This window comes from Salmo salar, chromosome ssa28 (assembly GCF_905237065.1).
Source record: "Salmo salar chromosome ssa28, Ssal_v3.1, whole genome shotgun sequence".
Classification (NCBI taxonomy): domain Eukaryota; kingdom Metazoa; phylum Chordata; class Actinopteri; order Salmoniformes; family Salmonidae; genus Salmo; species Salmo salar.
In genome coordinates this window covers 27,515,245-27,528,945 of record NC_059469.1, presented here as the reverse complement: position 1 = coordinate 27,528,945, position 13,701 = coordinate 27,515,245, and the positions used below count along the sequence as shown (strand labels likewise).

Genomic DNA, 13,701 nt, shown 5'->3' with positions numbered 1-13,701 from the left:
ATGCAATGTGTTCCAGCCAATACAAATATAATGCAATGTGTTCCAGCCAATACAAATATAATGCAATGTGTTCCAGCCAATACAAATAGAATGCAATGTGTTCCAGCCAATACAAATATAATGCAATGTGTTCCAGCCAATACAAATAGAATGCAATGTGTTCCAGACAGTACAAATAGAATGCAATGTGTTCCAGACAGTACAAATAGAATGCAATGTGTTCCAGACAGTACAAATATAATGCAATGTTCCAGACAGTACAAATAGAATGCAATGTTCCAGACAGTACAAATAGAATGCAATGTGTTCCAGCCAATACAAATAGAATGCAATGTTCCAGACAGTACAAATAGAATGCAATGTGTTCCAGCCAATACAAATAGAATGCAATGTTCCAGACAGTACAAATAGAATGCAATGTGTTCCAGACAGTACAAATATAATGCAATGTGTTCCAGACAGTACAAATATAATGCAATGTGTTGCAGCCAATACAAATAGAATGCAATGTTCCAGACAGTACAAATATAATGCAATGTGTTGCAGCCAATACAAATAGAATGCAATGTGTTCCAGACAGTACAAATATAATGCAATGTGTTCCAGCCAATACAAATAGAATGCAATGTTCCAGACAGTACAAATATAATGCAATGTGTTGCAGCCAATACAAATAGAATGCAATGTTCCAGACAGTACAAATATAATGCAATGTGTTGCAGCCAATACAAATAGAATGCAATGTTCCAGACAGTACAAATATAATGCAATGTGTTCCAGCCAATACAAATAGAATGCAATGTTCCAGACAGTACAAATAGAATGCAATGTTCCAGACAGTACAAATATAATGCAATGTGTTCCAGCCAATACAAATATAATGCAATGTGTTCCAGACAGTACAAATAGAATTCAATGTGTTCCAGCCAATACAAATAGAATGCAATGTGTTGCAGCCAATACAAATAGAATGCAATGTGTTCCAGACAGTACAAATAGAATGCAATGTGTTCCAGCCAATACAAATAGAATGCAATGTGTTCCAGCCAGTACAAATAGAATGCAATGTTCCAGCCAATACAAATAGAATGCAATGTGTTCCAGCCAATACAAATAGAATGCAATGTGTTCCAGCCAATACAAATATAATGTAATGTGTTCCAGCCAATACAAATAGAATGCAATGTGTTCCAGACAGTACAAATAGAATGCAATGTGTTCCAGCCAGTACAAATAGAATGCAATGTGTTCCAGCCAATACAAAGAGAATGCAATGTGTTCCAGCCAATACAAATAGAATGCAATGTGTTCCAGACAGTACAAATAGAATGCAATGTGTTCCAGACAGTACAAATATAATGCAATGTGTTCCAGCCAGTACAAATAGAATGCAATGTGTTCCAGCCAATACAAATAGAATGCAATGTGTTCCAGCCAATACAAATAGAATGCAATGTGTTCCAGACAGTACAAATAGAATGCAATGTGTTCCAGCCAATACAAATAGAATGCAATGTGTTCCAGCCAATACAAATAGAATGCAATGTGTTCCAGACAGTACAAATAGAATGCAATGTGTTCCAGACAATACAAATAGAATGCAATGTGTTCCAGCCAATACAAATAGAATGCAATGTGTTCCAGCCAATACAAATATAATGTAATGTGTTCCAGCCAATACAAATAGAATGCAATGTGTTCCAGACAGAACAAATAGAAAGCAATGTGTCCCAGCGAGTACAAATAGAATGCAATGTGTTCCAGCCAATACAAATAGAATGCAATGTGTTCCAGCCAATACAAATAGAATGCAATGTGTTCCAGACAATACAAATATAATGTAATGTGTTCCAGCCAATACAAATAGAATGCAATGTGTTCCAGACAATACAAATAGAATGCAATGTGTTCCAGACAGTACAAATAGAATGCAATGTGTTCCAGACAGTACAAATATAATGTAATGTGTTCCAGACAATACAAATATAATGCAATGTGTTCCAGACAGTACAAATAGAATGCAATGTGTTCCAGATAGTACAAATAGAATGCAATATGTTCCAAATAGAACAAATAAAATGTAATGTGTTCCAGATAGAACAAATAGGATGCAATGTGTTCCAGACAGTACAAACACATTTTTAAATCGTATTTGACTAAAGGAAAAAGCTAGGCCTATGTTTATATTCTACTCTACTGTTTACATGTACATACTGCACAGATTAATTGAGTCCTAAAGCCTATTTATTACCTTTCAAGCCAAGAATCCCAGGATGCCCAGGTCGACCTGGATGGCCTGGCTGTCCACTGGAACCAGGGTTCCCAGGAAAGCCTGTAGATCCTTGGGGCCCGACCGGGCCTGGTGCCCCTGGAGTCCCATCCCTGGTCTGACAGTGGTCACAGTTACTCAGCTGCTGGTTACTGAGGAGTAGTGAAGGCATCTCCGCTGGGATGAAAACACAATGGAGAGGGCTCAGATATAGGTGTACTATACAGAGTACAGCAATGATCAAACATAATCAATACTCACATCTAAGTACCTCTCTGCATATTTCCTGAATTATTTGCTTGGACATCTCCCTTCCCTGTGGAAATGTGACATGATTGATGGCATCATGCAAAATGTATGAGTCAATTAATACAAATGGCATATACATTGATGGAACAGTGAACGATTGTTGTTGAAAAGTGACATGTTGGGTAGTTGTTGATGACCAAGGATGGTCAGTGTACTGGTGATTGTACTGGTGAGGTACATACAGGTCTCCCCTCTAGTCCAGGTGGCCCAAGAGGGCCAACGTCCCCGCTCTGTCCTCGAGGCCCAGGCGGGCCTGTCTGCCCAGATAGTCCTGGCTGGCCTTGGTGACCTCCCAGTCCCCTCTGACCGGGGTCTCCTGTTGTCCCTTTCTGGCTTCCACAAGAGCATAGTAAAAGTACACACACACTGCTCTAGATGGGGGTGTATGCTTGGCTATTCAGGGCTACAGCTACTTACAGTAATCAATGACAAACTTACCTCTCCTTTTTGTCCCGATGAGCCATTGGAGCCCTGTCAATCAAAGTCATAATGGCTGATTATTAGTAATGTTCATTAATTATAATGTAATTGGAATTGAATGAGATGGAAATACAACTAACTTCTATATCCTCTAGATGTGGATAAAGGGAAAATATGCTGTTTAAATTGATATTGTCAATGGAAAAGTTATCGTCAGAAGTCAATTTCAGAGTTGTTCTGACACTTCCAAATTCACAATCCAATTTCTGTACATGAATGTATTAGATCAGTGCTAGTCTATAATATGAAATAAATACATTGTGACAAGAGGAAAATATTCCCATTTACAAATTATTTAGGCTATTGAAGAACCACTATAATGTGGTGAGAATAGTTCCCCAATAGAAAACGTCTACTGTAGCACTTGCAAGCAGTAAATATTATGTAACTGGGCTTCCGAGGCTACTGGACAATCAACTGTCCAATTGGACAAAATGCTCTTGTATAGCCATTACAAAATTCATTCATTGAGGTAAAAAAAAAAAAATAGATGTATTCATAGGAAGGGGAACTTACATGATTCCCTGGAATTCCCATAGCTCCTTTTTCACCTCTCAATCCCTGTAGAGAAAATTAAACTAGCAATTATGGTTTTTGTTTTTAGTCATTCTGCTTGTGATTAAATGTAAGGTCTTCAGTAATCAAATTGGTGTCCTTCAGAGTAGAGTTAAAATTTACTGAGATTTTACAAGAAGGTTGTTGCTACGTCCATGACGGTCAGTTTAATGATATTTCCATCCAGAGACTCAGTACAAGTGACTTCTTAACTGCAGTCCTGTGGTGACATTGTCATTTGACTCGATACGCTTCCTAGTTTCCCCCCCAAAGATCATAGCTGTCCCTGTTTTCCATGACTTTTGAATTAAGCGGTTGTTCAACATGATTCCACTCTGGCTAAATGAAAGCAACCACATTTGGAAGGAGGTAGTGAGCCAAGCATCCGATTATACTTGAAGCGGTCTTTTGTACATGGAAAATGTAGAAACCTGTATATACAATACCAGTCAAAGGTTTGGACACACCTACTCATTCAAGGGTTTTTCTTTATTTTTACTATTTTCTACATTGTAGAATAATACTGAAGACATCAAAACTATGAAATAACACATGTGGAATCATGTAGTAACCAAAAAAGTGTTAAACAGATCAAAATATATTTTATATTTGAGATTCTTCAAAGTAGCCATCCTTTGCCTCGATGACAGCTTTGCACACTTTTGGCATTCTCTCAACCAGCTTCATGAGATAGTCACCTATAATGCATTTCAATTAACCTGTTATGGCTAGGGGGCAGTATTTTCACGGCTGGATAAAAAACGTACCCGATTTAATCTGGTTACTACTCCTGCCCAGTAACTAGAATATGCATATAATTATTGGCTTTGGATAGAAAACACTGTTTGAATGGTGTCTGTGAGTATAACAGAACTCAAATGGCAGGTCAAAACCTGAGAGATTCCTTTACAGGAAGTGGCCTGTCTGACCATTTCTTGAACTTCTTTGCCATCTCTATCTTTTACAAAGGATCTCTGCTCTAACGTGACACTTCCTACGTCTTCCATGGGCGCTCAGAGCCCGGGAAAAAACAGAATGTCGTCATCCCAGCCCCAGGCTGAAACACATTATCGCCTTTCTCAAGTGGCCGATCAAGGGACTGTGGGCTTAGGAGCGTGCCCTGGCCGCCCCCGTCTTTGTGATTTTTCCTCTGTTTGCCGAAAAGGAGATTCCCGGTCGGAATATTATCGCTTTTTACGAGATAAATTGCATAAAAATTGATTTTAAACAGCGGTTGACATGCTTGCAAGTACGGTAATGGAATATTTAGAATTTTTTTGTCACGAATTGCGCCATGCGCGCGACCCTGATTTACCATTTCGGATAGTGTCTGGGACGCACGAACAAAACGCCGCTATTCGGATATAACGATGGATTATTTTGGACCAAACCAACATTTGTTATTGAAGTAGCAGTCCTGGGAGTGCATTCTGACGAAGACAACAAAAGGTAATCAAACTTTTATAATAGTAAATCTGATTTTGGTGAAGGCTAAACTTGCCGGGTGTCTAAATAGCTAGCCCGTGATGGCTGGGCTATGTACTTAGAATATTGCAAAATGTGCTTTCACCAAAAAGCTATTTTAAAATCGGACATATCGAGTGCATAGAGGAGTTCTGTATCTATAATTCTTAAAATAATTGTTTTGCTTTTTGTGAACGTTTATCGTGAGTAATTTAGTAAATTGTTAGCAAATTCCCCGGAAGTTTGCGGGGGTATGCTAGTTCTGAACGTCACATGCTAATGTAAAAAGCTGTTTTTTGATATAAATATGAACTTGATTGAACAAAACATGCATGTATTGTATAACATAATGTCCTAGGTGTGTCATCTGATGAAGATCATCAAAGGTTAGTGCTGCATTTAGCTGTCTTCTGGGTTTTTGTGACATTATATGCTAGCTTGAAAAATGGGTGTCTGATTATTTCTGGCTTGGTACTCTGCTGACATAATCTAATGTTTTGCTTTCGCTGTAAAGCCTTTTTGAAATCGGACAGTGTGGTTAGATAAAGGAGAGTCTTGTCTTTAAAATGGTGTAAAATAGTCATATGTTTGAAAAATGGAAGTTTTTGTATTTTTGAGGAATTTGTAATTCGCGCCACGCCTATCATTGGATATTGGAGCAGGTGTTCCGCTAGCGGAACGTCTAGATGTAAGAGGTTAACAGGTGTGCCTTGTTAAAAGTTAATTTGTGGAATTTCTTTCCTTCTTAATGCATTTGAGCCAATCAGTTGTGTTGTGACAAGGTAGGGGTGGTATACAGCTCAAATAAGCAAAGAGAAATTACAGTCCATCATTACTTTAAGACATGAAGGTCAGTCAATACAGAACATTTCAGTAACTTTGAAAGTTTCTTCAAGTGCAGTCGCAAAACTATCAAGCGCTATGAGGAAACTGGCTCTCATGAGGAACACCACAGGAAAGGAAGACCCAGAGTTACCTCTGCTACAGAGGATAAGTTCATTAGAGTTACCAGCTTCAGAAATGGCAGCCCAAATAAATTCTTCACAGAGTTCAAGTAACAGACACATCTCAACATCAACTGTTCAGAGGAGACTGCGTGAATCAGGCCTTCATGGTCAAATTGCTGCAAAGAAACCACAACTAAGGGACACCAATAAGAAGAAGAGACATGCTTGGGCCAAGGAACATGAGCAATGGATGTTAGACCGGTGGAAATCTGTCCTTTGGTGTGATGAGTCCAAATTTTAGATTTTTGGTTCCAACCGCTGTGTCTTTGTGAGACGGAGAGTAGGTGAACGGATGATCTCCGCATGTGTGATTCTCACCGTGAAGCATGGAGGAGGAGGTGTGATGGTGTGGGGGTGCTTTGCTGGTGACACTGTCTGTGATTTATTTAGAATTAATGGCACACTTAACCAGCATGGCTACCACAGCATTCTGCAGCGATACATCATCCCATCTGGTTTGCGCTTAGTGGAACTATCATTTGTTTGTCAACAGGACAATGACCCAACACACCTCCAGGCTGTGTAAAGGCTATTTGATCAGGAAGGAGAGTGATGGAGTGCTGCATCAGATGACCTGGCCTCCGCAATCACTCGACTTCAACCCAATTGAGATGGTTTGGGATGAGTTGGACCGCAGAGTGAAGGAAAAGCATCCAACAAGTGCTCAGCATATGTGGGAACTCCTTCAAGACTGTTGGAAAAGCATTCCAGGTGAAGCTGGTTGAGAGAATGCCAAGAGTGTGCAAAGCTGTCATCAAGGCAAAGGGTGACTACTTTGAAGAATCTAAAATCTAAAATATATTTTCATTTGTTTAACACTTTTTTGGTTACTATATGATTTCACATGTGTTATTTCATAGTTTTGATGTCTTCACTATTTTTATACAATGTAGAAAACAGTAAAAATAAAGAAAAACCCTTGAATGAGTAGGTTTGTCCAAACCTTTGACTGGTACTGTATGTTTCCCAAAGCAACCTCCGGTCAATAAGTCAAATGAAGGTTTCAATATGTTCATCAGTTACAGTATATTACATTTCATTTTGTTGCTGTTTACCATTATTTGCTCTCTTGGACTCAACAGCATGGCAAAATATAACTAAACTCTATGCTTTAATTGTCTGGAATTCCATCTGAAATCCTCTGAGGACAGAGCATCAAGGGCAGCTAATGGATTTGAATTGTTATCAGGAGTTATTAAATGTCGCGAATACCTCCCCTCCTCGTTCACCTGGATCTCCCCTTTGTCCCTGGTGAGATAGAAATTACACAACAATCACGTGTTATGATATTGTTATAATATTGTTACAATAGGAGAATACAGAGTTACAGTTCCAAATGTTTAAACTTCAGCTGCATCAAGTCCATGGAACATGCTATGGATATGCCAGATGACAATATGTTAAACATTCTACAACCCTCTTGTAGTGTTTCCCTGTTTTTTGAAAATATATTTTGTTGTAAGATTGCAAGTTGTCCTGAAGTGGTAGAAATTAAATGAAAGGCAAACTAAAAAGTACAGTTCATGATACGGTAAGCTAGATATAATTGTCTCTAGGGTGGAACATCAAATAATGTCTGTGAAACAGTTCCTGTAAAAAATACTGTTATTATGTATTTTATTGCATTTGATTAACCCTCACCTGTAAATTGCAGTCCTTGGGGTAATTTATTTATTTCATCCTATTAAAGACTTGCTTGGAAGCTGTAGTATAAATTATTATTCTTTATTGAAGTTAATGGAGGTAAATCTGGAAACACAGCTCACTATAAAGTAGCTTTCTGGCTCCTAATTCTTCATCCAAATGCAACGTCAGTGTTTTTCCTCGCTCATTAAATAAACAAAATGTGATCGGGATGGCAACACTGAAAACATTTGCAGAAAACATTCTTAAAGCTTAATCCCAGCTCAATCGTACACTACGCCTCAGAAAAATAAATAATTATACCAATTTCAAAAGAACCTATTTGCGCCGAACATTTAGTGAAAATTAGTACAATTGCTATTTCCAATAATTCCAATAATTGCTAAATAGGTAAATCCCTATTGAACAGTATAGACACAGTAATTTCACAGCAATTAAGAGTGATTTTGTAGGAGACTGTCCTCTCCCTAATAACTACCTTAGGTCCTGTCAGGCCTGGCATTCCTGGGTGTCCTGGCTGACCTGCTCCACCATGGTCACCTGACTTGCCCTGGAATAACATTAATTCAATCAGCATTTTACTGTACATGTACATTTGAGTCATTTAGCAGACACTCTTATTACAGCGACTTACAGTCTTAAGATAGCTGGGTGAGACAACCACATATCTGTACATAGTAAGAACCCACAGTAAGGACATTTTGTCTCTTAGACGTTCTGTAGCTTACGCTGCACTGTAAGGGTTCATCAATGACTCACACAGCCTTCTTAAAACAGATCTAAATGACGTAATCACCTTTACATTCAGAATAGACATAATATCAACCGATATAAAACTTTAAATGTTGACCTCCTGTCCTGGAACCCCTGGTTGACCTGGAAGTCCACTTTCACCTTTGCTGCCCTTTATTTGAGAAAAAAATATTAGTTGAAGGAGGTACTTCATAAAATACATAGAAGATGCTGATTTGGAAATACAATTCTGCTTTGAAATCATGAAATACTGCTGTGAAAAAAAGGCATTGTTTAAAGGCATTGTTTCCATATTGGCAGAGACCACATTCAAGGTAAATGCTGCATATGTCGGCTCAATCAGAAATTACCTTTAAATGTCAAGCACGCTATTACATTACCTAACGCTGATCGGATTTAAACCCAGCCCTAGTTAGTTTTTTCTTTTTCTAAACAAATATCCTCTCCCTAATAAATGCTGTTTGAAACTAGGACATTAATATGAAAACCCTGCTCATGTCCATAAACTACTATTTCACTCCTGTGCCATTAACCAATACACATTGGCTCTTGTTAAACAGATATCAGCTAATGAAAACTGATTGGGAGACAGAGAGTCGAGACCAGAGAACCAGAGTACCAGACCGCTTTTGATTTCCATCCCAAACTTCCACTGGCGAAGGCAATAGTAGTTAGCTTGGATCACCATTTCATTTGGCGTCTCTAGTATAACCATGGCACTGCTCTAAACAACATACTCGCTAGAAATTATATCACTGCAGAAAATGCTAACCCAAGCACTATATGCATCTGCAATAATGCAGAGTTTTGTTGCATGTCTCGGTAGGCCTATACAGTGGCACTCTAACACGAATAGAGCAACTATAAACCCTTTTAAGGACAGATGAGGTAATGTAGCCGGCAATATTTTGAATTTCATAACACTGCTCAATGTCATTAAGGGTTTTAAAGTTGCTCTGTGTGGTCATCACTGCCTCTAGTGGTGGTGTTGCAGCACTACCTCTAGTGGTGGTGTTGCAGCACTTCCTCTAGTGGTGGTGTTGCAGCATTTCCTCTAGTGGTGGTGTTGCAGCACTTCCTCTAGTGGTGGTGTTGCAGCACTGCCTCTAGTGGTGGTGTTGCAGCACTTCCTCTAGTGGTGGTGTTGCAGCATTTCCTCTAGTGGTTGTGTTGCAGCACTTCCTCTAGTGGTGGTGTTGCAGCACTACCTCTAGTGGTGGTGTTGCAGCACTTCCTCTAGTGGTGGTGTTGCAGCATTTCCTCTAGTGGTGGTGTTGCAGCACTTCCTCTAGTGGTGGTGTTGCAGCACTGCCTCTAGTGGTGGTGTTGCAGCACTTCCTCTAGTGGTGGTGTTGCAGCACTGCTTCTAGTGGTGGTGTTGCAGCACTGCCTCTAGTGGTGGTGTTGCAGCACTGCTTTTAGTGGTGGTGTTGCAGCACTGCTTTTAGTGGTGGTGTTGCAGCACTGCTTTTAGTGGTGGTGTTGCAGCACTTCCTCTAGTGGTGGTGTTGCAGCACTGCTTTTAGTGGTGGTGTTGCAGCACTTCCTCTAGTGGTGGTGTTGCAGCACTGCTTTTAGTGGTGGTGTTGCAGCACTGCTTTTAGTGGTGGTGTTGCAGCACTTCCTCTAGTGGTGGAGTTGCAGCACTGCTTTTAGTGCTGGTGTTGCAGCACTGTCTCTAGTGGTGGTGTTGCAGCACTGCTTTTAGTTGTGGTGTTGCAACACTTCCTCTAGTGGTGGTGTTGCAGCACTTCCTCTAGTGGTGGTGTTGCAGCATTTCCTCTAGTGGTGGTGTTGCAGCACTTCCTCTAGTGGTGGTGTTGCAGCACTGCCTCTAGTGGTGGTGTTGCAGCACTTCCTCTAGTGGTGGTGTTGCAGCACTGCTTCTAGTGGTGGTGTTGCAGCACTGCCTCTAGTGGTGGTGTTGCAGCACTGCTTTTAGTGGTGGTGTTGCAGCACTGCTTTTAGTGGTGGTGTTGCAGCACTGCTTTTAGTGGTGGTGTTGCAGCACTTCCTCTAGTGGTGGTGTTGCAGCACTGCTTTTAGTGGTGGTGTTGCAGCACTTCCTCTAGTGGTGGTGTTGCAGCACTGCTTTTAGTGGTGGTGTTGCAGCACTGCTTTTAGTGGTGGTGTTGCAGCACTTCCTCTAGTGGTGGAGTTGCAGCACTGCTTTTAGTTGTGGTGTTGCAACACTTCCTCTAGTGGTGGTGTTGCAGCACTTCCTCTAGTGGTGGTGTTGCAGCACTGCCTCTAGTGGTGGTGTTGCAGCACTGCTTTTAGTGGTGGTGTTGCAGCACTGCCTCTATTGGTGGTGTTGCAGGAGAGAGGAGTAATTGAGATCTTCTCCAGGACACTGTACCAGTACCAGTAAATGGCCAGAACACTCAAATTGGTCCAACACATTACAGATGTAGGATCTTAATTTGTGCCAGTTTGCTACAGCAGGAAAATACTTATTAAACCAATTATAACTAATGGACATTTTTGTATGAGGTGATGGATTTGTTGTTAGATCAAATCTGAAATTTAAAGGTGGAAATGGCAAACTTTAGAAGCCTTTTTAAAACTCAAATACACTAAAAGTTAGCATTTCCTGCTGAGCAGGAACATTCTCAGAAACAAAACAGTGATCAAATTAAGATCCTACATTTGTACCTGTATTGGTTCACATCATTTCAATGCTAATATGGTGTATTAAGGTATGTGTTCGAGCAATCTTTACTATTACTATTGACTATATTTACACAAGTTATTGAGATGTTCTCAGCCCCCATGAAAAGTGCATTTTACTACTTCTGCAAATAGTACTCTCATGGATATTGGACAAAAGAAAATCGACATAATCCGTGATCGACATAATCCCATTGACAAAATGTTACATTTCTGGAAGAGAATAGAAACCACTGATACCTTAGGTCCAGGTTGTCCTGATGATCCAGGTTCACCAGGCAATCCATTGTCCCCCTAAATAAGAAAAACAAGAAAAAAACATTAGTTTCGATGTTCCCGGTATCTCTACACATCTGTATTTATATTTATTATGGATCATTGAGTAAGTGTGAAAATTACTTAGAACTTTTCTCCATACATATGTAAAATATACTACTGTAAGTGTGACCCTGAATACATTTGGGCAAATTGAAACTGGATCTATTGGTGGCAGCCAACTTACAGATGTTCCAGTCGAACCTTTGGCTCCCTTCGGTCCTGGCAAACCATCTTCACCCTGTAATTATAGAATCATATAATTAATAACATTGGTAGTCACTTTTCTATACTGTAATTTAACACAGCGGTTGTTCAATTTGGAAATATTTTTTGCTAAGAAATGCAAGTAGAGCAACTTCCCTGATTGATTGCATGTGTGCTCTTTCTCTCTGTCACTTATGACATCTTTATTAAAGATTATTTATGTATTTCAATATCAAAACTTGAACCATAGTTTATATAAGTCTAATATTATGGGGATAGGGTACTGGGTCCTAAGAGGACTTTTGAAAATGTACTTATTTGTGGGCAAGACTAAAGTCTTCAAATTTTAGTAATCCCAAAATCATTTGTGGATTTTCCAAAATCTATCACCCGCACTTACATTTTTGCCATTTATCAGACGCTCTTATCCAGGGCGACTTACAAGAGCAATTAGGGTTCAGTGCCTTGCTCAAGGGCACATCGGCAAATTTTCCACCTAGTCGACTCGGGGATTCAAACCAGCAATTTTTCGGTTACTGGCCCAACACTTTAACGACTAGGCTTACTTTACTTTTACAGTGAGGGAAAAAAATATTTGATCCCCTGCTGATTTTGTACATTTTCCCACTGACAAAGAAATTATCAGTCTATAATTTTAATGGTAGGTTTATTTGAACAGTGAAAGACAGAATAACAACAACAAAAAATTCAAAAATGTTATAAAATGATTTGCATTTTAATGAGGGAAATAAGTATTTCACCCCTTTGCAAAACACAACTTGGTACTTGGTGTCAAAACCCTTGTCGGCAATCACAGAGGTCAGATGTTTCTTGTGGTTGGCCACCAGGTTTGCACACATCTCAGGAGGGATTTTGTCCCACTCCTCTTTGCAGATCTTCTCCAAGTCATTAAGGTTTCGAGGCTGACGTTCGGCAACTCAAACCTTCAGCTCCCTCCACAGATTTTCTATGGGATTGAGGTCTGGAGACTGGCTAGGCCACTCCAGGACCTTAATGTGCTTCTTCTTGAGCCACTCCTTTGTTGCCTTGGCCGTGTGTTTTGGGTCATGGTCATGGTGGAATACCGATCCACGACCCATTTTCAATGCCCTGGCTGAGGGAAGGAGGTTCTCACCCAAGATTTGACGGTACATGGCCCCGTCCATCGTCCCTTTGATGCGGTGAAGTTGTCCTGTCCCCTTAGCAGAAAAACACCCCCAAAGCATAATGTTTCCACCTCCATGTTTGACGGTGGGGATGGTGTTCTTGGGGTCATAGGCAGCATTCCTCCTCCTCCAAACACGGCGAGTTGAGTTGATGCCAAAGAGCTCCATTTTGGTCTCATCTGACCACAACACTTTCACCCAGTTGTCCTCTGAATCATTCAGATGTTCATTGGCAAACTTCAGACGGGCATGTATATGTGCTTTCTTGACCAGGGGGACCTTGCGGGTGCTACAGGAATTCAGTCCTTCACGGCGTAGTGTGTTACCAATTGTTTTCTTGGTGACTGTGGTCCCAGCTGCCTTGAGATCATTGACAAGATCCTCCCGTGTAGTTCTGGGCTGATTCCTCACCGTTCTCATGATCATTGCAACTCCACGAGGTGAGATCTTGCATGGAGCCCCAGGCCGAGGGAGATTGACAGTTCTTTTGTGTTTCTTCCATTTACGAATTATCGCACCAACTGTTGTCACCTTCTCACCAAGCTGCTTGGCGATGGTCTTGTAGCCCATTCCAGCCTTGTGTAGGTCTACAATCTTGTCCCTGACATCCTTGGAGAGCTCTTTGGAATCTGATTGATTGTTTGCTTCTGTGGACAGGTGTCTTATACAGGTAACAAACTGAGATTAGGAGCACTCCCTTTAAGAGTGTGCTCCTAATCTCAGCTCGTTACCTGTATAAAAGACACCTGGGAGCCAGAAATCTTTCTGATTGAGAGGGGGTCAAATACTTATTTCCCTCATTAAAATGCAAATCAATTTCTAACATTTTTGACATGCGTTTTTCTGGATGTTTTTGTTGTTA

At 40.3% G+C, this 13,701-nt stretch overlaps 1 protein-coding gene across 5 annotated transcripts in view; it reads right to left on the bottom strand.

Moving 5' to 3' along the window:
- col21a1 (collagen, type XXI, alpha 1) overlaps positions 1 to 13,701 on the bottom strand; it is a 59,003-nt gene that overhangs the window by 4,519 nt on the left and 40,783 nt on the right. For 4 of the 5 annotated variants that reach the window (XM_014180146.2, XM_014180148.2, XM_014180147.2 and 1 more), the window contains 10 exons: positions 11,654 to 11,707; positions 11,392 to 11,445; positions 8,579 to 8,632; positions 8,207 to 8,278; positions 7,297 to 7,332; positions 3,575 to 3,619; positions 3,017 to 3,049; positions 2,761 to 2,907; positions 2,531 to 2,585; positions 2,252 to 2,446 (listed from right to left, as the gene is read on the bottom strand). In XM_014180146.2, the coding sequence (XP_014035621.2) occupies positions 2,252 to 2,446; positions 2,531 to 2,585; positions 2,761 to 2,907; positions 3,017 to 3,049; positions 3,575 to 3,619; positions 7,297 to 7,332; positions 8,207 to 8,278; positions 8,579 to 8,632; positions 11,392 to 11,445; positions 11,654 to 11,707 (745 nt within the window). Of the gene's footprint in view, positions 1 to 2,251; positions 2,447 to 2,530; positions 2,586 to 2,760; positions 2,912 to 3,016; positions 3,050 to 3,574; positions 3,620 to 7,296; positions 7,333 to 8,206; positions 8,279 to 8,578; positions 8,633 to 11,391; positions 11,446 to 11,653; positions 11,708 to 13,701 lie in introns of all 5 variants that reach the window. The other variant, XR_006762549.1, reaches the window with a different exon arrangement.